Genomic DNA, 24,345 nt, shown 5'->3' with positions numbered 1-24,345 from the left:
AGTGGAACAACTAATCAATATATCGCCCAAAGAGAGCAGGCCTTTACAGTTTTAATAGTTATTGTACCATCAGAAGAAAACATTTAGGTCGACAAGATACAGTCTAGCTGAGGAAAATATCTGAAGAAAAGTGTTACTCCCTTTCCTCATTAACGCCCCTGTGAACTTATCTTGTCAGTAGAGGGCGCCAAAAGATCTTTCCTGCATTTAATTCTCTTATTTAATCTCTCTTATTGTTTGCTGTTGAGACTTCACAGATAGTTTGTTTGTTGCATTTGTGCCACTCAATCATACCACGTACACATTTGAATGTGTAATAGTGTTCATTTATAAATTTCACATGCAGGGCTGATTGCACTTTTTATTTAATTTTTGCTCCTGCTGGTCTCATCTCAAAGTTGAGAAGTTTCTGCAGGGGATGCTGTTGTGAATGGGCTGGTCCCGGTGATCCACTGATCGCAGGTATCGTGGCTGGAGGAGGGAGGAGAAACCACAGAGAGCAGAGGAATCAGGGCTGTTGGATAAAACCTTTGTTTAAATGGACTCACTGTGCATATAAGTTAAGTCAGCACTTGGTGGAAATATGTGCATTGGGTGAAAGCCCTGCAGTTTGTTCGTGACTTCATCCATCCACCAGCAGCATCGTGCGCTCTGGCGTTTCACTGACCCGCAGACGTCTTCTCTCCGCCGGATCATGTGGATTATTTTGGCGTTTATACTGGCAACGGCCGGTCCTGATGGGAGCTGGGGGTGTCAGCTGCCGCACGACTGGAGACCACAGACAGAAGCGTGCCGCGCCGAGCTGGCCGAGATCATAGTCTTCGCCAAGGTGTTGGCGCTGCACAAGGAGTCGTACAGCGTGTATAACTACCTGCCGTGGCAGCACGACACAGACTTGCTCTTCTCCGCCGAGATCGAGCTGCTGTGCGACCAGGCGTGGGGCAGCATGCTGGAGGTCCCCGCCGGCTCCAGGTTCAATGTCACTGGCCTGGGCTACTTCCCCTGCCACTCCTACAGTGTTACCAAAAACAACAATTATTACTTCTTTCTCAGGTGAGAAATCCCTCTGACTATTTGGTTTGTTTCGTTACAGATGCAGAAAGTTTGAGTAGCCCCTTTGTCAAAAAGTCCAGTGAGGACTTCCAGTCAATCTTCTACAGAAGTATCAGTCAATGTAGTTATAGGAAAAATGTGTTATGATTCCCAGCAAATTGATCAACTGTCCATATTTTGTAGGCTACATAACTTGACTTTTACCATATCTGGTTGAATGTTTCGAGCATATAAGCATAATGTTGTCTGTGTTGTCCCAAAACAGCATGATGTTGATGATCCTTTTGCACCATTTTGTCCAAATATATTTTATTGCCAAAATAAACCTCTTAGCTTTTTCCAATCAGAGAATAGAGTTTTCTGTAAATCAGAAAAGATAAAAACTGAATTGGGTGCTTGAGAATCAGGTTTCAACATTGTCAAGTATTGTGTGGATTGTCTATAGAAACTAATATAGCACTGATGGACAACACTGTTATTAGAATGTATTATGATGAATGGACAATATCGATAATGTGGCTTGTCAATAATTTCTTGTTAGAGAATGCACACACAGTATTTCATGGTCTGATAATGTGGGAGGCATACATGTTAAAGCATGGGAGGTTAACTTGTAACTTATATTCAGCATAAATGAATGTTAGTTTCACACACACAATAATACGCATAATGTTTACCTAGATCCTGCACACATGCAATGGTGGGATGATCTGTTATCAGTCTCTCCTGCACAGAAATACAGATCCATAGAAAGACATTCATCCAGCTTAGGTTATTCAAAAGTATAAAAAATGATTGTATCTAAAGTAAAGTGTCTTTCAGGATCTAAAAAGCATTTTAAATTTCAAGAAGAAAGAAATTGGTCATTTTTAAACACTTGGCAAGGGGCAATAGATGAAAATAAGCCTGCTAGTGTAACTCTTTGCAGATGCATATTTTTTCTCTTTGTTAAATGGTTGGTAACCTTTAGGGGAGGTGTTTGAGAGGGCCAACATTTTTAGCAAAATGTCGATGTAATGTCATTTCTATTCTAGTATAATGTAAAATGCATGGATTGAACCCTCACCTCCCCTCTGTGCATGAGATGGTTTTACAATGAAAACCAGCAACTCTTCAGACCAGTGCTGAGATCTGTCATAAAAGGAAGTAAGGACTCTCAAAGGATTCAATCAATTGCCAGCCAGTAAGAAATAAAATGCACTTAATAACAGAGGACTGGCACCATCCTTTCTGTACATACTCTCTTTTAATCAGCATGTGATTCCATATTGATTTCAGCGTAATAATTTATATAATAACCTGCCAAACTTTCCACTCAGATTTCAAAAAAGTATGGTACGGCAGGTTAATGCTTATATGTCTGTATTGGACAGAAACAACACTGTTACTCAGGAAACCTCTATTGCATTCCAGCCAGAGTAATTACAGAGCCAGACTTTTCCCAACAGCTTGAAGGTAAACCTGCAAAGAATTTTCTCTCAAGAGAGTTATCAGCGCACCAACGGTCAGTAGGACCACCTTTTGTCTGCCCGGCGCTGCTGAAATACACCAGTATGCCATTTGATGAGGTGAACGTGTGCTGACAGGCCTTGCCAATATTTCTCTCACATTCTGCAGTTCCTCTCAAACAGATGAAGAATTAGATATTCAGAAGGGGGCACTCAAAAGCATTCCTCAAGTTTAATGTTTGGCTGTCCCACATGAGGGTCTGCAGCTGAGCCAACGACAACAGCATATTTTTAATAACACATCATATAGACAGAACCACACTCACATCTATGTGTGAGATCATCCAGTGCAGTGTGGGAAGACTTTTGAGATGATTTCAACAGTTTGAGTTAATCACACCTTCAGGGATGACTTTGCTGTCCCCTGTTGAGATGATGAAAACATCCAGACGTTATCCCTGTAATCAGCCTGACAACCACAGTTGGAAACTTCCCGAAGCTAGTTACAAGAGAGATCCATTCAAGTGCAGACCTGATAATGATTAAGAAGTAATTACTCCAGTAAACCAATGCAGTCGTCATTTGTCATTGTTTACCCAAAATGTTAATCCACATTTTCCTATGCAGAAGACTTCAACCCACAAAGGATGTAGACAAATAAGGAACAAAACATAGATTAGATGGGTATTCAATTGTGTGTTGATGATTCATCAGTTTTATTATCCTCCTTTAATGGCTACCAAGTAATGGAAACATTGTCAAGTGTTCTGGTGGACTATTATTGACTGCTCTAATTGCATGAGATTACAAAGCTCTGGCTAAAAAGTCACTTTTGAGTGGCAGAGATCGGATAACTGGCTGAACCAAAAGTTTTGGGACATTCATGAAATACTTTGATTTGCTTTCTTGCTGAAAGTTGGATGAGAAGACATTTCATTACATTTCCCAAAATGTGGAAATATTCAGTGAGTTGAACCTTACAAAGATCATTTACTGTGGATATCTTCCAAAAGATTTCCTTAATATAATGTATGTCTGCTTTTACCTTAGGTGTTGCCCACATATTTATTAAGAGTAAATGGCAAGTTTCATTTTCCATCAGTAGTTAGAAATAGAAATAGATATAGCTAAAAAAAAAAGAAGGTCTTAACATGTGCTGTTCTATGTGCAGTCATAAACCTAAAACAGATCACTGCTCAAAGGAGTGCTGGTTAGGAACAGTGCAACGTAGAGTCCCAGACATTGTATGAGTGAGCCAAAATCGAAAAGTTCTCGTCTCATTCTCCAGTGTACGTCCATTTCCTGTTAGAAAAGGCACAACAAAATTGTCTTATACAAAAATAGCCTCTGCAATCAATCATGACAATGCATTCCCAGGACAGGACAAATCAGAGCCTAGCATGGAGAAAAATGCAACCAGGGATCTCCCTCAGGACCTTTAAATGAGACAGATTGAGTGTTCTGTCCAAACCATATGTTCATTGCTGTTCAAAGTTAGACAATATCTCACTCTTTCGAGATTTTTAACTTCTCAGTCAAAAGACCAAATACCAAATCATATAATTTCTGTCATTCTAAAGTCCAACCAATCTCCTCTGGATGCTCCTTCTAAACTCCTGGTCACTATGCTTACATTTGACCTCTGACCTCTTCTGTTGAAGCAAAACATCAGCTTTCTTCTTAGTCTCTCAATACACATACACACACATACCCACACAAACATCCACACAGTCTCTGACAGGGACAACCAAACTTTTGATGTCCCTTGAGGGCTACAGGATGGAATCCAGATGTATGGAAATAAACTGCGTCAGTGCTTCCTCCCTCATACACTTAACATGGTTGGAGAAGATATGAAACACACACAGTAAATCCCTTTGGCTTGTAATTTGCTGGTTTGACTCATTCACACAATGCTTGAGTTTGAACAAAAATAGACCAGGATCTGTTAACAAGTCACCATATGTGTATGTTTTGGAGATTTTGTTTCAAATTTTTTTAAACTTTTACTGATGTCACCCTAGATTCAGTAAAGCAGAGTCTCAGATAAATAGTGAAAACAAGTCCATTTGCTTTCATTTGAATAGATTGTCAGGGTCAAGTATCACACAATTTCTTGTTGTACTACTGCTTACAACTGTTTCAATACATTATCTTTGCTTCATGCCATGCAGGATGGATGAAAACTACAATATCATCCCCCATGGAGTGAACTTCCAGGATCCCATCTTCCCGGACACTACTGAGAACCACCGCATGTTTTCCAGCCTTTTCCAGTTTTCCAACTGCACGCCTGGTACTCAGGTCCACAGCTACACTCCAGAGTGGGAAGCTCAGGAAGACAGCCGGGTATGTAGCCACTCATAACCACCATCATAGACAGCATCCTAGTGTTGATGAAATGTTCGAGTCTTTTGACGTCATCTATTTCAGATTCAGTGAAAAGGACATTTATTTTGAATCAGTTGCTGTGGATTCATAGCTGATTTGGGGTTAAAGAGTGCATGGAGCCCCAGTAGTGTTATAGCGCGCACAAAAAAAAGGATTCATTATTACATTGTGTTGTTTTAAAATGAGAAGCTGGCAAGTTATATACGTATGTTCTTAATGCATGGGAAACACACATTCTCTGAGGTTTGGCCAGACATGGAACTCACTATGTTTAAAGGAAAAATCCACTTGAAAAAACATTGTTCTTGCCAGCTGTGATAACCATTCTGTTGTGTAATTGAGTATTTTCTCATGCCCAAAGACCAGAGCCCAAACGTCCAAGCAAGTGACATCACTTAGAGGTCTTTGATAGCTTGAAAGTAGTAATTTGAATTTTTTATACTTTTCACATAAAACTAGTGGTTTCATACAAAACACTGTTTAATGTCCATCCTTTGGGGGGTGTTCAAATGCATTCATGGAGATGTAGAAAATCACTATTTAACATAAAAACCAGTGAAAGTGGATACACAATAAATGTTAATTACAGCTCTTAATCACAAAATATCTGCTGGATGACACAGGACAACGCAGATTGGTGATATAACAGTGTGAGAGTATCTGAAGGCACTGAACTGTTTAAGGCCTATAACACTGATTTTAAAATGATTTAGATCAATAATCTAGAGCTCCAGTTCACACTTTTCTATCACAGTTTAGTTAATTAAATCTTATTCTATACTCAAACAACATTGACAAAGAAGACTATAACACCTGGTGTTTCTTGACCATGTGAGTATCCAGCGGTTCGTCTCAAGGTCTGTGTGTCAGCATATAAATGGTTTCCAGCCACCCGCCAGTGCTTTATCCCCCTTAATGAATATAAACCATTGGCATAATCCCTCTGATTTAGGTCAGTCTTCTTCGTCTGTTTTCAATCATTTTCTGACTACTCATGAAAGCAAAAACATGGTTTGTATTTCCATTAACAGCAAACTTTTCGGTACAGGCCTGTGATTATAATTACAAAGCGACATTTAGATATCAGTGCTGCTTTCTTACATCACTCTCATGATTAGATTTCCTCTTTGCAAACAAGAAACAGATTTCGTTCCTTCTGGTCCAGAGCAAGCATTGTTTGGACAACTGACCTAAACTCACATCTAATCTGGTGTCAACCAAAGTAAATTTAAAAAAAGCATGTATTCATCTTAAAATTTATCACCAAAGTGTATCGGCAGTGAAAACAACCCAAGCAGGGTTTTCCCACAGTTTTATGTTCCCAATACTCATGCAGAAATATTAGCTCTGAAGGGTTAGTAACACTGTCCCAGTCTGACAGTTGGAGACAAAGGAAAAAGTAATTCCTGCTCACATGTTGGAAAGATTACAGCTGTGGTCTTACAAAATTTTGCTTCCACAGAAAGGGTTCAAACATGTGTCCTTCTGAGATGGTACATGACACTTCAGTCTTGAACAAAATCTAAAACTTTTTGTTTGTGGATGTGGAGTTTAGATTACATCTGGTTTGATACAATCTCTTCTGTGTGTGATTGTCAAATTCTACAATTTTTTCTGTCCACTCAGCAATTACAACTCTCCTTCAATGCACTGCAAGATGCTCCAGCTATTCAATGTTTCATTTCTATAACGTTAGAAGACTCAGAACAGACATATTTTTCAAAAGTTAACAAAATAATAGAAGTAGAGGCTGATAAGTACTATCTTTTGATAGACCCTCCGTGCTTTGTAAACATCCATATCTTTCTAAATTCTTGACTCAAGTCCATTCAGACTTTCTGATAAAAATGTGTCTCCTCAAAAGCCAAGCCAAGATTACTGATGTTAGGTCATCTAATTACTTTTCTCAGACTCAAAAAAGCTCCTCCATAGTTACAGAAAGACACAATACTAGGCTGGGTAGTACTCCTTATGATTAGTAAATTAAAACCGACATGTAAAAGTTCCCCGTTTATCTATTAGACCTTAATGCAAATTAAATACAATACAGGCTCTTCTTGAGATGCAGGTTCATATCTTCAATCTAATACTAACATAGTTACAGAATACAAAAATCTTCACATCTGGCTGATAAACTGTGACTGATAGTTTCTGTACTGAACAAAACCAGAATTCCTCTGAGTTGCAGGACTGGAGGTCATTTCAGTATACACAACTGCATGATATGGTGGCTTTGCCTTCACTAACTGAGAGAGTTAATAACTGCTGGTACTGTACATATTTCTCTACAAAGGCCTTGTTGAAAAATCTTTTATCACATCTTTACTGCTCTGGAACTCTGACCCATACTTAACCACAATATACCAGAACTGATTTAGAAATGATTGGTTTTCCTGTTATTATGGCGGTCTCATGAAATAATCTGCAATTTTGCTTAAACTCAAAGCTCTTCTGTAACTTCAAGACCATTCTCAATTATCATTTTTTATCTGCTTTTAACTGTTTCAAATGAGCCTGTATGCTATTTATCATCTATTATTTTGTTCTGTTTGTGCCTCTGTCTGTTATTATTATAATTCCATCACCCAGTGTAAACGGGGAGATAGATCATAAATCAGCTCACGTTACATACTCTTTAACTTTATTATCAAGATTCATTTCAGGCATGTGCTACAAGAAATTGCTTATTATTCCGAGTGACTTCACATTGCATGGGTATTATATAACTGTACCCTTTCTGCTTCCTAGTTTGGATGTCAGGGTGACATCAATATTGCACAAAAGCTTAGAAATGCAGCGTTTATATTGTGAGTCTGAGAAAGACGAGTGATCGCATCTCATTCTTGGCTCCAGACTTTTTCAAGGGCAATTACCTAAGTATTCGTCCACACTGCAGCTGAGCCTGGAACAACTCTATAGACATGGAAACTGGGAACTGACTGTACATGTCTTGTGTTTGTATGACAGTCATATCTGGGTACATGTAATTAGGGACGTGCCATTTTACACCCTCTGCTTCGCATAACTTGACTGTCTTGCTCCTAAACTTCAACCTTTGCATTATAAAGTTTCATGCCCCCTCAGATGTCATTAGGGAATAAGTAAGAGCACATGGGGAAAAAATCCACAGCTAATATTACAGGGAGTAATGTACTAACCAGTGATGTGGTCCAGCAGCCGGCAGCACATTTTTAACATTTCCTCAAAACCCTCAGCAGTTGTTATCTGATGGCAGGGAATTTACATCAGTGTTTCACACTGGCCCATGTGGACACATTAGGATCTGCAGAGGAAATCCACACTCAGGCAGACAGGCGTGCAGTCATAGGCATCTGGAGCTAATTTTTTCACCTAGGAAAAGGTCCGGGCCTCTGGATCGTCTGTCGCAGGTTCGCAGGCATGTTGGATTTCATCTCACAGTGCTATAACAGAGGGTGCATGTTGTGTAACTGTTTTCATTACCTCAGATTAATGTTATCCCTACCTGGAGCACAGTGTGTGTTGTCTTTGACTAAAGACAACACATTTCACTCTTTTGACACATTTCCAAATGTCCCATGGCATGAAAGGTACCATCTCAAAAATATTTGATCAATGTCTTAATGTCGTGCCTCCCCCCTTCCCGTTCTCTCTTTTTTTTGGGCAACAAGCTGCCAAAAATAAAAAAAGAATCTGTTTTATTTGACTCATTTATACAATACGCTGAAAGACTTACGAGCTGTTGGCACTGATGTCAGCCCAAAGAGCGAGCCAAATGTGTTCTCTTATTTGATTTATACAAAGGAAATCCAAGTTCCACTGACTGATCAAAAACATCAGATCTGTCAGGTTCTACATCATAAATGTTACAAAAATACATTAAATCAGACACCAGTATTTAATATGAGCTGTGACAGCATACATCTCCAAATGTGATTTCACCCAAAAGGCAGTCTGATGGAAATCTTGCTGTTTTATCCTGAGGTGTAAATAATCTGAAAGTAACTGATCAGTGATTTGACACTTTAATGTTTGGCCGTTTATCACATGTTTTCCATAAGTCCACTTGATCAAATGCTTGTCATCCTTTGCAGATAAGATTGGAATAAACAAACGTATATCTTATATTTACCTGAACTCCTTTCTCTTTTCAGTTGTTGTGCTCCACGGTGCAGAAGGCTCTGTTTGAGGAGGAGGAGAGGGTCAGGACTCTCTCCCAGAAGGTGCGGTCCTTGGAGAAAGCCAATGGCCACCTGCGGGAAAAGGTGAAGACCATGAAACGTCAGTTGCGCCAGGCCCAACGAGATACAACAAAGGAGCAACAGACCCTCAGCCTCAAACAGCTCTATGAATCAAAGACCCCCCAAACCCATCCGGATCAGGACACTACCCAGGACCAGAAGAGCCCTGCGCTCAAAAAGGCCCTTTCCAAGAAGCTAAAAAACTAAAGTTTTCTTCAACTGAAAACTATATAAACCAACCTGGGCTCCCAATGAAGCATCAGAGACAGAGCAAAATGAAAGTGTTGTGTGTGAAAAGCAGGGGGAAATGACAGCAACTGCAGCAATAATTGACAGCGGATTAGTATTTCATAACATTATCCATGTCTACAACTTAATTAATATGTTATATCCAAAGAAGCATACTGCAATCACATTATATGATGAAGCATTAGCGAGAGGGGCTTTTATTTGACCTATCTTGTGTCTTGTGTCTATCTCGTGAACTAAAGTGAAGGATTAACAGTCTGAGATGAGGGATTTAAATGGTTTCAAAGGAGTAAAGGGATCTTCATCTTAATCTCCTTAAAGGTACAGTGTGTAGGATTTAGTGACATCTAGTGGTGAGGTTGCAGATTGTAACCAACTGAATACCCCTCCCCTTCCAAGCATGTAGAAGAACCTGGGTGGCTGCAAAACTTGTGAAAAACACACAAAGCCAGTGCTTGGTTTATCCGTTCTGGGCTATTGTAGAAACATAGTGATGCAACATGGTGGAAGAGGACCTGCTTTCTACATAGATGTAAGGTACTCATTCACAACAGTTGTCATTTTCAGATGATTATACACTAATTAAAACATACTATTATATTCAATTTTCATCACATCCGTTCTGCTAGATGCCACTAAATTCTACACACTGCACCTTTAACTCTTATTTCAGCCCATTAATCCAATGTGATCAATACCTTTCTTTGAGATCAACTGCTGCTGCTGCTGTTACCTGTCATAACCCTGCCCTAACTCTCACTTTTGTCTGTTAATTCAATGGCACCACAAACATTAAAAAAAACAAAAAAAACATCAGTGGATAATGAACAAGAGGTCATAGCTGGCCGATGCTCTGTTTTTTAACAAAATGTGGACAATGTTAAAGCAATTGTATTTTTTCTGTGCTGGACACATCATGAATTGAAAAATATTAGTTTAGATTCTTATTTCAGAAATATCACTGCCAGCATTTGTGTTTGGAGAGTCCACAGTTGGACAAGGTCATTGGTATATGTTATTAACACTGACAAATGACTTCTACTCTGTTGATGTTCAATCACAATCAAACTGCGGGTTAAAAGTTAAGGGGGCAAATAACCATTTATTAATTGCAAGAAGTGAAATCAAGCCCAAGTATGCCATGGGTTAAATTGGGATGCTCAAAGACTGTATGCTGGACGTGCAAGGCCGTTGTCAGTATAAAAAAGAAGTGTGGTATGAGTGGTGGTACATACAGTAATGCTCATACAGTTAAGTTTAATCGCCGAGGAGCTCCTGTGCTGAAGTGTTGTGATGTCACATCTTTCTTCATAACTTTTTATTTTCTTGTTAGATCTATTTATATCCTAAAAACTATCCCAAAATTGTTAAATTCAGGGAACTTTATCCTAAGACTCCTCCTTTTTACAAATTGTACTGAATGAAAGTGTAGTTTTTGTATTTGAAAACACGGTGCTGAGCACCCATTAAATCCAGCCAGTGAGCCTGGCAAGGTACAGGATTGGCTTTTTCTGTGTCAGAAATTCAAGTTTGTATTCATTATACTTTCTTTATTTGCTTTCATTATTATTTTTCTTTCTTTTGACAATAAACATCTGGTTTGCTTTGCCAATAGCATGATTATTTGTGTAACAGTTATACAGTCATTTTTTAAAGTAAAATAAACTTTACATAACCTCCCATATGGTTGTTTTAGTTGAGTTCATCTTTTTCTGAGGATTTTGAAAGACATAAAATATTTTTAAAAAGATGATTATTGCCAAGATTAGTTCCTGAAAAACAAATCAATATTGTGCAGAGTTTAAAAAGCTGCTCCTTTGCAGCACCACATCAACTTGGAAAAGGGGGACACATTTAGTGTTGTTTTGCAGGACTAAAACATTGAAAAAAGGGATTTGAAGTAGACTTCTGTTTTTGCTTGTATCCCTTTGCCTCACTTTGTTCTCCTGATTTACCCAATCAGCTACAGAAACTGGTTTCATGTAACATTTTGAGCCAGTTTCCTCATCACTCAGCAGTCTAACACTATTTAATGGTCCGAAGCTTGTTTCATCTGCAATATCAATATATTAAAAGAAATGCATCTAGCCAAACAGCAGAACAAAGCAACTATTGAGAAAGGGGTGTAATGAATTTAAAAGTTTCAACCCTCAATTGTAACGTTTCCTGCTTTCCAAGTGTTCAAGTCACAAGTGATGAATGTTTTCTGGCATGTGCAGTGTGTTTGGTGGTATTCTGTGCTAATAAATCAAAGGTTTTCAAAGAACTGGTGCAAATATAAAAGCAACATAAATCTTAAAAATAAATTGGCCCTATTTTGACCTTCTGCTCCCAAGCTTTTGTCCAGTTTAGGTTCCGTGCACTTTCAGAAAGACCACAGGACCATTTCAAATTTTCAACAAAATTTCCAGGAGAGCTGAACCAAATTTCTTCCATATGGCGCTGTTGCATAAAACCGAGGCAGTGAGAGGCTGGGTTTGCATGGCAAGAGGAGAAACAAAAGATGGAAACATTTCAAACATGCTTATGTCAGAGACCTGCAGATGTAGAAAAGGCAGATATAATAAAAAGGGGACATTTACAAGCTTTCCTCTCATGTTTGACCTATCAAGCTAAGAGATAAAGTGCTGCACAGAACTTCTTGTCTTGTCTCCTTGTTGGCGCTTTCGTCTCCCTGTGAAACCTTTGCATCAGACAACCTTGCCTGCAGCCAACTGTCAAAATCCTATGGACATGGGCCAAAGATGATATACACACACTGCTTTCTCAACATAAACCACCGTGCACAGCCAAGCTGCAAAACAGATGTCAGGCAATACGACTGCACAGTGGTGGTCCCTTCCTGAGGACCAGGCTATCTGTGGACACAGTTTATTTATTTTTTTGCCTTGTTTTATGTTTTCAAATGCAGTTACTTTCTCTGGCTTCTCTGGTTGATTATCCCAGAGCAGCTAATTGGTTAGCACTGTGTATCATTTTCCTTTTTTTGTTCATACTTTCTCAAGCAGCTACATGTATTCTTCCATTCTCTTATCACTCCCCATCTATGAAGAAATCCACCAGAGAGGTTTTTAACTTTGAGCTGTCTTACCTGCCATTGGCTCCTTTATTTCTGTTGGTAATTACTTGGGTCTGCACTTGGAGAGTCTTTTAGGAAAAGAAACCCAACTCTTGGTGGTTTGGATTAGCTGCCCCTGACATTAAAACAAACCTAAGAGTTGACAGCCATATGCTAGTGGCCCAGTGAGGTTATGTCATTCATTATGGCTTTTTGAACTAAATGCTAACATCAGCATGCTAGCATGAGCGCAGTGACAGTGCTAACATGCAGATGTTTAGCAAGTATAACGTTTACCATGTTCATCATCTTCGTTTCATGTGTTAGCATGCTAACACATGAGGGGGGGGGGGGTGCACATTTCAGTTACAAGTGGCTAAGAAGAAAATAAAATAAAAGGATAGCATATTTACCGTGTCACGGTGAGTATGCTAGCATACTGAAATTAGCATTTAGCTGAAAGCTCCAGTGTGAATTTCGATAGTGAACATTTGTTGCACTTACTCCAGTACCCCTTTTTGTTTCTTTTCTTGTTTAGCATTAAAACACAGACTACAGCAGATGTGGAAGAAAACACCATTAGTTTTGCAAGGTATTTCTTTAAAAGAAAAAAAAAGGGAAAAATTGAAATTTTGAATTAATTCTAAGGATAAACATGAATATATGTACCATTGTATGTACCTTTTGATGGCACTAGAGGAAAAGTCAGGGGATCACCAGAGTCATTAGGATACCTCATCTGGAAAATATGAATGTCCAAGTGGTGGTCCAATCAACCGATCGCCGGCCCAACCTTGCTATTTTGAAGTCTTGCTGCTAGCATGGTTAAAAAGGAAGAAATGCACCCACTGACAGTCTCTGGCATAGCATTAGGTTTTTCCTACATGTCTTTATTACCAGCAGAATCTGAATTCCAAATTTAAATTGAAATAATATGTTGTATTGCAGTGCATGCCAGCAATACCTTTTCTCATTGTCTGCTTTCCTCACACACATTTGTAGTTTCCTCACAGCTCTCTCATTCCATCTTCTGCCTCAAAAACATATTGGCCTCCACGAACATGGTCTCAGTTTTAATGTAAACGTTGCGTCGTCATCTCCTTACACTTGACCAGCTGCAGTCTGGCAACGAGGTCATTTTTCATTGTTGCCTGTCCATGTCTGTTTCAATAAAGATGAGTGATGTGTGCGTTTGCCCTCAAAGACCTCTGCTGTTCCAGTCTAACTAAAATCATAATACTATGCTTTTAGCCTCAGCCACGTACTGTAAGCTGAATCTTGAGACTCCAGAGAGGGAAATGTAGCACAAAGCCAACAAGATTTAGCTAAGTATTTCATTTTAAGGTTACAATTATGTCTTTAACACCAGATTAGATTCCTCAGCACAGTTATTGTGTAAAAAAGCGCCATGGTTCACCCTTAAGAATCTTAATTTCTCTTAATGTCATTTTTTCACACTTTGGTAAATAATTTGAGTATAACACACAAGCCTTAAACGTTAATTTCACTAACAAACACTTCTTTGCACTCCCCCATACTTCTCTTCCCTTCCCCCAGATTTCTTTCTGTCGCCATCCCTCACTTGTAATATTTATTTCCTTTGTCTGGTTTGCTGGTAAAGTCCACTAGACATGCAAGAAGAGTTGAACTTGTGTTTGTTGTTACCACTGCTAAGCTGTTTTTATGTTTAATGGTTACACTTGGGGTAATTAAATTTAAGTTGCCATAATTTCCACCCTGGATGTTTACAACAATTTTTGAGTGACTATTCAAAAGTTGAGGCTTTTCAGTGTTCCATTCTGGACTACTCAAAAGGTTTTTACATAGTTTTGAGAAAAGGGTATCCTGCTGTGGGCTGACTGTTGTTCTTTCTAAATCGACCACTAACTCACTTGTTTAGATTGATGTCACTATTTTGATTAATGCTGAGGTGTTGCATGCATCTCAGATTAGACTAGTGACTAGCTGTGGCTTGGATTAGACAACTTCTGTCAGGGGTCAGAGTATCAGGTCTGATGGAGTCTTGAAGTATCACTGGCTGAACCATGAAGGGTGATGAAGTTTTAAGGTGGAGCAAACTGGGAGACCAAAGAGGGCTGAATGTTGGATGGAAAAATTGATGTTTGTGTGCTAGTGGTGGACCTCGATGGATCCTGCAGTTTGGTGATGAAAGGTCATGACGAACAGTCTTGGAATCCTTCAATACTCCGACCTCTTATAGAGAGTAAAAGCATTGAAGAATATCTGGAAAATATAAAGCTGTAAGTATTTAAGTAGTTTTGCTGCTTTCTGGTTTCTGTTCAAAAATGCATCAACAAAATAACCTCATGTGCCAGATGGTTTGTTACACAGAATCATCTGAGAAGTCATCCATGGAAACTGTTTGGAAAGAAGCTGGTGCTTTCAAAAAATACTTAGCAGGTGACTGCATGAACCAGTCACCATCTAACACTGTCCTACCTTGTGAAGCAGCTGGATTTGGAAAGCTGATTGGTGACAAGATGGATTCTCACATGATTTTGCTAAGTTGTGATCTCATGAATCCAGCTGTCTCACAAGATAATATGCAAAACCTACAGACACACAACTGTAAAAGCATTAGTGTTCATGTCACAGCCTTCTCAGGAAGCTCTCTTTTTCAAGGTTCAATATCAGAGATACAAAATGTAGCACAAATATTCAGTACTGAATAAACTGATGGACTGATTTTATGGGTCATGTTTAAACAAGTGAGCATATGTGATGAAGCAGTAACAAGCAGGCAATAAAAAAACAGCTAGTGCCTGTAGGCAGTATCACTACAAATCCTATGTTTACTGTTTTTTTTTACTGACTTCCACTATATAAGAAAAAAAGCCAAAATACCAGATAAGGGTACACATTTTGCCCAATTTGTTCATTTTGATGTAATTTTCTGTCTTTGTTTTCTCCGTCAAAATGAGTACAAGCCTGAGTCTGTTGAAGATGACAGTCCACTTCTTACTGCAGCACCGACATATGGAAAAGCTGAGAAAAAGACAGAAAGAATGACTTAAAATGGGTAAATTTATAATACAATTGCGAGTAAAATAGTTGATGTGTTGACATTAAACAGGTACAGTCCAGTTTAATGGGGACTGATATCTGGAGGAACAAAACAAAAATGTTTATTGTTTATTTCTGCAGGTATCCCATTTTGAAAATTTCAGACCAACCCATTAAGGTTGTGCAAAAGTAGTGTCTGTGTTGGACCTAGTGACCTGGTCAGGTTGCATGAATGAATGAATGAAACTGGGTTATAGGAAGTCGTTCGCATGGACACACACATTTCACTGCCAGCATACTTGACGACATTGACCCCCGATGTGACCTCAGATGACCCAGAATTCCACTCTGTATCCTGTCTGATGTCCGCTTTGATCCATTGTCCCTACAAAATCAGTCAAATCCCATTCTAGATGTGCAAAGGTGTGGAAAAAACACCACACTTTGATAATTTTCCTCTCCGTCTGTCCTGGTCTTTTCATGTTTTCTTCCTGACAGTGTGTTTCCTTTTCATCTGCCGAGGTTGGAGGTTGTGTAGTTGGGGCAAACTCCCAGTGCAGGCCAGTATCAGATCTATTACTAATGCAAGTAACATGGATGTCAAGTTTCTGGCAAAGTTTGACCCAAATTGCAGGGTGAATTTTCCCAAAAGTGGAAAATGAGTGGCTCTCCTCATACTGCCAATGCTCTCTCTCTCTCTCTCTCTCTCTCTCTCTCTCTCTCTCTCTCTCTCTTTCTCTCTCTCTCTCTCTCTCTCTCTCTCTCTCTCTCTCTCTCCCTCTCCCTCTGTCTCTCTCTCTCTCTTTTTTAAAAACTCTCCATCCTGTTTATTATTACCAACTGTGGTTTGTACAGTCATGCAGGACTCTGATGGTCTGCAACCTTTCATAAACTTCAGCGTTTTGGCTTCAGGGACTCTGTGTTGACGCTCCAAGAGGACCCAGAATTCAGCCCATGTTTTTCAGAAAGAAATCTCCGAACATCTTTTTTAATAAAAAAAAAAAAAGAAAGCTGGTTCAGATTCAGGAGCAGCCTTTGAATGTTTGCAACAAAACACTTTCACACAGTCTCTCCCACTCAAATCTGTTACCGTGAGTCATTCACAGTGACTGAATTGTTCATAAACTTCACGTCAGTCATCTCCAGAGCATGAAGAGGAGGGTGATCTCACTGTATAGTTTAGCCCACAGCACCTCAGGGATTTTGACTTGTTTAAGCTCAAACAACCTGGTTTTATTCTTGAAACAAAGCAAGGAAACAAGGGCTAACGAGAAGTGGAACTGGAAAATCTTTTTAACATTAATGATGTTTGTCTGTTTTCATGTATTTTTGTCCAAAGAAAATATTTGACCAAGATGCTCTGAGCTATCTGACGCTGCATCCAAAACAAACACACAACAGTGATACAAGGAAAAAATCTCAGTGATTAGCCGAAGAAGTAAACATGAGGGTGTGTGTTTATTTATTTGGTACTTTTTCCATAAAGCCACCACAAATCTTTCCACACAACTTGTTTGTTTGTCATAGCCCCGTTCTGCATGTAACTCATGTATCTTGGCCTGATGAGTGTCTGTGTGTGTGTGTGTGTGTGTGTGTGTGTGTGTGTGCGCGTGTGTGTTAAAATGAAGGTCTTAATGATGAAAAATCTCTGCTGTGTTAACAAATTATTTCAAGCTTTTGCACTAAACTTCTTTAACACACATTTTTCTTAACACACACAAATGTTTTCTTTATGTTTTTCATGTAGTATAATGTAAGACACTATCTACAACTTTGTTCACCTGCTTCTACTTATATTTTAGTGACATTTGCTGTTCAGTTCAGCCATGGAAGAACTCCTTCATTTTTGGTGCAGATACTTTACTATGCATTTATGCTACTAATTAAATGGCATAATTATAAATCATTTTCATTGTAAGTGAGTGGAAAGAGTGAAAAGCTAAAACATGTGGAAAGTCTCCATACCTACGACAGCACATGTGTCGAAGGACAAACACGAACATAATGGGGCACATAAACCTCCTGAGAGCACTGACAGATACAAGCACAATAGATTCCTGCTGACAGATGTGAGGGCAATGTGTGTGTGCTCGCTTTCACAGCTCACACTACACATCATTTTATTTCAAACCTTAACTCAACACTTTGACATAAGGAGAAACAGCTAATCTTGAATAATGAAGGTTTAGAAAGAGATTTTTGATTTGAGAAGTACTTTCCTCCACAGAGATACCATTACAGACATACTGCAGCCCATCAGTCATTAGCTGTTGAGCTATGCTATCTTATCAAATATCTTCATAATTATTGGAGTAACTATGCCAGATACAGCAGGTCACCTTGGGTAGGAGTGATAACGCTTTGTGGACCTGTGCAGTAGTCCATCAGTTTTTGTCCCAGACTGACATATCCAGTAGTGATCCTCTATCATATGGATTACCATCAAATTGTGAAATGGACATTCATTTTCTTTACTTCTTATCCTCTAGAGGGCTGTCGGGGGGGCTAGAGCCAATCTCAGTGTACATTGGGGTGAGAGGAGGGGTACACACTGGATAGGTCACCAGTCAATCACTAACATATAGTATACATACAAATAACCATTCACCCTCACATTAATGCCTACCAGCAATTAACCTAACCTGCATGTTTTTAGTCTGTGGAAGGAAGCCAGAGAGAAAATGCAAACTCCGCACAGAAGGGCCCCAGCTGGCTGGTGGGTTTGAACTCAAAGCCCTCTTGCTGTGAAGCGACATGCTAACTACTCCACCACTCTCTTTTCTGAATAATCTGTGATAAATACTCTTAATATCATACCATCTCTACCAATGATATAGATGTTCAAAGAAAATATGACACATTTTGCCAACTAGAGCACTTAAAGCAGCTCTTCACCCTACTAATCTGTCTAAACACTCATAGCATGCAAACTGTTTGCATCCAGCAGTCACAGCAGGTGTGTGCGTGATTCAGTGCCTAATTCTTTGCAGACTTCCAAATAGGCAATCTGCTTGCAATGCTCATTTAGGTTTTAAAATTAATGACAGGATTAATCATCTTGCAAACTATGAAACTGGTTTAGTCTGTGTTGTTTACTTGCTTATCTCTGTACCAAGTCTCTATTTCACATTCCATGCAAGCACAGGCAACTGCACTCTTGAGGCACGCTGGGTGGAGGATGTGGACTATTACGGAGTTCATCATCAGTTTGCTTTTGCACTGTAGAAAAATTAAACCTGATCATGAGGATAAGTGTGGTTAGTTTTTAAAATGTAGGCACAGTGTCTTCTGGTAACATCCTTGATTTAGTTGTAGTGTTCATCATGGGACCAAGTTTCCCCCTTGGCCTTGTTTCACATATTATTTTCCACTCTTCCACATCTAAACATCACCTGCATCTTTCATCACTCACTTCCTTATGATCCATGCAATTTCTCCTCCATTATTTTGAATCAGTCCCTTGTTTCTGGTTTGACCACATCATTTTTACTCTGTCTACTGTCTCCTGAATGAGGTCGACCACCAGACTCCCACTCCCTCTCTGCTCTGTCCCAGTGAAGCGGCGTGCTCCAGCAGCCAAACCACAAGCTTCAATTACCCAGCATTCTTTGGAAGGAGAGGCCTAATGTAGCAGACTATGAAATTAACATTCATGATAAACCTCTCCAGCCACAAAAGTATTTCATGAGATCAACAGTTGCTGAATTTCACCATTGAGAAAAGTGTTTTATTCTAACTTTTCTTGTAGGTTTCTGTTTTCTGAGTAAGGAGCGTAACTCCTCAAATATATTGTTTGCCAGAAAACAGTCAGTGTAATGGCTTGTATCGAATATGTGTGAGTATACAAAAATGTCTTTTTTGTCTTTCTACAAATGGACTCAGACAGATGCTTAATGCATAGACAGGGATTTTAATGTATGTTTCACTTACACATCTTTTCCAAGCACAAGTCACTGGCTTTCACACTGAGCAGTAGTCACTTTTCAACAATCCATGATGCTTTGCATCTGTTTACACAGTGAGTACTGTGTGAACCCTTAAAACACAGCATTCATAAAAAGGCAACATATTCATGGTACAAACACTCATTGGTACAACAAATCTTACCACACACTGGTCATTCTCTACAAGAGGTTAATGGAAAAGATCAAAGATTGAAGCACAACTAAAGGAGATAACCTTTACACACAAAAACCCATGAATGAAATGGTCATTTTTAATGCAAAAGCTGTGGTAATGAATCAAAACACCCTGTAGTTAAGCACCATTGAGGGCAAGACTGAGCTATAAATGATCACCCCTGCTATTTTCCTTCCATGTCGGTTGAGAGGTGAGGTAATGAGATACTACATGGTTATGTATTTCATCATCGCTTGTTTCATTGCGCTGGAATGTAAAAATCTTCAGGTTTCTGTTTCCAAAACACCAATCTACTTTTTTTCTGGGTTTTAGTTTGTTCAATCCTCACACACAGTGCCCTCTATCAAGGAGATGCTCTCCCCCTTTTGCCCTCAAATAACTTTTGCTTTTAGAATCTGTGGGCACCATTTTAAGTTGAGCATTGCAACAGTGCATCAGTTGGCAAAGTACAGGTGCTTAACCAGATGACAGGAGATTTAAATTTGATAACGTCGGTCTGCCAACATTCACGAGTGTGGACGACAACTGCCTCCATGCGTCAGACTTCTTGTGCCTGTTTGATATTCCTCTGTCAAAGTAATTCATAAGACACAAAAACAATTTACACTGAAAACCCCTGAAAAATAAATTACTCTTTTAACTACACTTTACAGTTTGGAGTCACCAGTTACATTACTCTCCAAATACACTACCACACCTACCCAATAGAATAAAGCTCAGAAATACTTTTTTCAAGCTGCACATGGAACTTGCTCTAACCTGCCAAAAATACGCGTTTCAATTACTCGCATGGGGGAAAAAAAAGATTTTAAACTAGTTCTCTCACACACAATTAAGTGTTAATCATGGGATTCACAAATGTTAAGCCACGTCATGCAAACATCACATCAGTACCAAAAGTCTATGCTTTTGTAGCAGAGAGAGTATGAACATGGTGATGGTGGATGAAGTTCATGTTGATGGAAGATCTCAGTATCACTTTTACTGCAATTTCAACAATATCCATTGAGGATAATTTTAGAGAAAGCTGAATGAATGACAAATGAAAATAAAGAAGCAGTAAAGATGATGAGTGAGTCAATCTGATGCATGTTTACATTCTTTAATCTCAATTTTTCTAAACAGGCTATGTGTGCCTGTTAAAGAATGTAAGAAGAAAAACGATGGTAGGATTACAGTACATGGTGACAGATGCATATCAAATTTTGTGTTTTTTTTGCATCCACATAACCTGCTTAGTCCCACTTGAGTCTTGAACACACTGATCAATGCTTCTTCTGAATTGTTGTTTTATTAATTTCATTAGCTTTTGTTGGATATTGTAATATTAAAAATATTAAAAATTAACCTTTAAAGAAGTTGACCACTATGAAAATATGTGTGCAGGTCTCCCCTCTAAAATTACAGTATTTAACTTCGAGAAAAAAACATAAAACTGTGTTTTAAAGCTGTAAATGTAGTACCTACAAAATATGAAGTGACAGAAATAGTCAGTGCTGCATGAACAGTGCAGAAAGAGACAACACGTTTCAGAAGCTCCCCCTGAAAATAAACCCATCATACTGTATATCCTAAAGGCACCTTAGACAAAGATATATCCCTGTGCTCGAGTGGTTTAAGAGGTTTGGGGTTGAAACAAGGAGAAGGGGAATGCCTTGTCCTTAAAAAAAACCTTTTACCACTGTATGGAAACACTATCACCGCATAAAAGGCTACATAGTAGATAGATGGAGTTTTCTTTGCATAAACAATTCAGTCACTGATTGTCTAAAAGCACAACTTAATGACAGAGAATGCAGATCTGTGTTTACTTTGCAGCATAAATGTTAAATTATAAGTTTTCATTTTCAGTTAAAATACTCCAAAATATCAAAATTCTCTATGCCTTTCTGCCTTGATGGACTTTGAACAAGACACACCACCATTTGCAAGGTGAAGCTGCATCACTTCAACAGGGTATATTTTAAAGATATCAAAACATGCATGGAGAAATTCTCTCCTGATCATGCAGATATTGTTTCTGGATTTACACTCCGAAATCTAACAGCAGGAGGTTAAAAAGACAACACAAAAATACATAAAACAATAAGAAATTAAACAAACAAAGACACAGGTTGAGTCAAAAATCATGAGTAAAAACAGTGTCCAACAAGCTCTATCCTGCTTGGCAAAAAACCCAAACCCCCTGACACGCTGGTGGAGGAGTTTATCTTTTCCTCCTTCCTTTGTGTCCTCTCACCATTTCAACTTATTCCCAAACTACCAGTCTGTAAAACAGATCCACTGTGGTGCATCATTATCACCGTCATCATAATCATCATGTCTCTCCCCTCCTCCTTTTCATGCATTTTATTTCTTCCTTCTCAGGCTGGACAGGCTTGCTCCCCCTGCAGGCAAGAGGCTGGAATGACGCTGTATTCCTAACCAGGTAAAGGGGGAGATGGTGCCTCTGGTTCCACCGAGGGGGTTAAAATTGGAAAGTCACTGGGATCGATTAGACAGGTAAGTGGAGCAGGCGCAGGGATCACACCCTGCTGGTCGGGTGGCAGCGGTAGCTGCAGTTGGACAGAGTGTCCGTTCCACCGTCGACGTTCTGGGGGCACCCTTCCTCACAACAAGCCTCTGAGAGAGAAGGAAGACAAACTATTAGTGTTGTCGCTATTTATTATAAACCTTTCATAAATATGCCTATCTAGAACCAATAGTTTTTGACAAGTGGTAAAAATATGTATTTCTGTTTCTGAATTTACAGTCATCCCAGAGTGTTTGAGATAAACTAATAACTACAGGGAATCCAGCAACACTTCAAACTAAAACCCCAAATTGGTACCTGCATGCTGTGGGTGATCCTCTGGCATCAGCAGATGAGCTCGGCACGGACTGGACAGGGTTGGATTGGGTCCCTCGTGGCTGGTGCCCAGCTGAAGACGCCTCATGTGGCGAACCACGGCTGTGGCGTTGAATGCTTGCTGCAGAGGGAAAGCCCCAGATGTGATATAAAACAAAGGACAGTAGAATCTAATTCAGCGGAAAGTTTGACCAAGAAGTTGACCAAAAGGATCTTGGACATTAGCCTGAAGTAGTGGTTCCCCACAGTTGTTTTGCTTGTGATTCTTTAATATGAAGAAACCTCATCACTCTGTTGAGGGGTTCCAGGGCTTAGAACAACTGGCCTGCAGATTTGTGGCAATTGCAGTCAGAACAACCTTGCAATGGGATATATCTGAACATTAGTACAAAAGGAGTGATTTCTGCAGTTGAGACCAAGATTTTACTTTTTATTGTAGCTAAACTATACTCTCTCCATGTACACCAAAAAGGTAAATAAATCAGAGAGCATTGATAATGCTTTTAAGAAAATCAAAGCGCTTAAATTGGAAGTACTTACCTTCCACTTGCTTTTTGCAAAGTTCTTCTTGATCTGTGCACTAACAGACTCATGGATGTTTTTGTCCAGGGCAGTATCCCCAGCGATCCTTACAGACAGAGGAGTAAGGAAAAGTCATAATCAGGATTTCATAAGCACCAAGGGTTGTACAACATTCCCAACCTGTACAACAGTTAAATCACTAAAGTTGGAGTATCAAGGCTGAGTTTATGTGTTTGTGCATTATAACAGAGGAGGATATGACTACTACCAGGGGTGCTGCAGAGCCTGGTCACAGGTATAACGTGTATTGTGGTCTTTTTCCATCAGGTGGACTATGAAGTCTTTAGCTGTAATTTAAAAAACATCAGATTTATATATGATTTTACAACAGCAGTTTAAAACTGGGCCCTAAGGGCCCAGGTAGATAAGAGGTTAAGGTGTATACCATATAACTGCACATATTTTAGTTTGTAGAAAAACATTTACTGTACCTGAATCAGAGATATCATCCCAGTAAGGAGAATCAAACTCATATTCTGCCTTCAGGATCTGTTCAAATAGTTTGGCATCATTTTCATCATAGAAAGGAGGGTAACCACACAACCTGAGATACACAGGACAGGAATGATGTCATTTTACTACTATTAAAGTAGTGGTTAAAGTTGTTTCAGTGCAGGCTGGGTAAAAGTTTTTTTAACTCACAGAATATATGCTATGACACCAATAGACCAGCAGTCCACTGCTTTACTGTAGGGTTTCTGAGCCAGCACTTCAGGGGCTGAAAAGAAATAAAGATCACTCAATGCCTCATATAAGACAGGACGACCATGATTCCTTTAAAAAACAGTTGTTGATTTTAGATGTGTTACATGTATTACAATGCCAGTTGGATTAAATGCTAATCACACATAATTCTCGTTTTCCTCATTTAGGACAGTATCAGATTCATTTACCAACATATCCAGGTGTTCCACAAGCCGTCGACATCACGCTGCCAGAGCCCTCGATTTTAGACAAACCAAAGTCACTGATCATGATCTTGGAGTCTTCATCCATGCTGTAGTAGAGCAGATTCTCTGGCTGTGATGAGATAGGACAACACCAAAACCAGGAATGTAAATAAATTGTTATCATTGAAAAGCTTGAAATGCTGAAACACACCTCTATCACATGTATAATTACTATTCCCCACAGAAGGAGTATATGCTTTTACAGAAGGGATTTTAAAGACAACAAATTTGGTTTAATTTCAGCAGGAACATACTATAATTTAAAGTTTAAAAAGGAATCAGTACAGAGATCCAGTGTGATACATTTTTTTCAGCATTTATGGTTGAAGTTTAAAGAAACATTTGAAAGCTGACGTCAGTTATATCTGTAACTCCCAAACTG

The 24,345-nt window shown here is 39.1% G+C and overlaps 2 protein-coding genes across 3 annotated transcripts in view; one reads left to right on the top strand and one right to left on the bottom strand.

Moving 5' to 3' along the window:
• Positions 1 to 513: 513 nt before the first annotated feature.
• ccdc3b (coiled-coil domain containing 3b) lies at positions 514 to 9,380 on the top strand. The gene is made up of 3 exons (XM_053316310.1): positions 514 to 1,053; positions 4,676 to 4,850; positions 9,026 to 9,380. The coding sequence occupies exons 1-3, from the start codon at positions 695 to 697 to the stop codon at positions 9,317 to 9,319; spliced, it is 828 nt and encodes a 275-aa protein (XP_053172285.1). The 5' UTR covers positions 514 to 694; the 3' UTR covers positions 9,320 to 9,380.
• Positions 9,381 to 21,697: 12,317 nt separating this feature from the next.
• camk1b (calcium/calmodulin-dependent protein kinase Ib) overlaps positions 21,698 to 24,345 on the bottom strand; it is a 32,477-nt gene continuing 29,829 nt past the window's right edge. The window contains exons 6-12 of one of the 2 annotated variants that reach the window (XM_053315225.1): positions 23,907 to 24,033; positions 23,656 to 23,731; positions 23,445 to 23,557; positions 23,222 to 23,300; positions 22,972 to 23,059; positions 22,414 to 22,552; positions 21,698 to 22,205 (exon numbers count right to left, since the gene is read on the bottom strand). In XM_053315225.1, coding sequence (XP_053171200.1) covers positions 22,108 to 22,205; positions 22,414 to 22,552; positions 22,972 to 23,059; positions 23,222 to 23,300; positions 23,445 to 23,557; positions 23,656 to 23,731; positions 23,907 to 24,033 — 720 coding nt within the window. In that variant the 3' untranslated portion in view covers positions 21,698 to 22,107. The remainder of the gene's footprint in view (positions 22,206 to 22,413; positions 22,553 to 22,971; positions 23,060 to 23,221; positions 23,301 to 23,444; positions 23,558 to 23,655; positions 23,732 to 23,906; positions 24,034 to 24,345) is intronic. The other variant, XM_053315226.1, reaches the window with a different exon arrangement.

Source organism: Scomber japonicus, chromosome 3, assembly GCF_027409825.1.
Source record: "Scomber japonicus isolate fScoJap1 chromosome 3, fScoJap1.pri, whole genome shotgun sequence".
In the NCBI taxonomy this organism is placed as follows: Eukaryota; Metazoa; Chordata; class Actinopteri; order Scombriformes; family Scombridae; genus Scomber; species Scomber japonicus.
The sequence above is the reverse complement of the archived record's forward strand: the minus strand, read 5'-3'. Positions and strand labels throughout refer to the sequence as shown.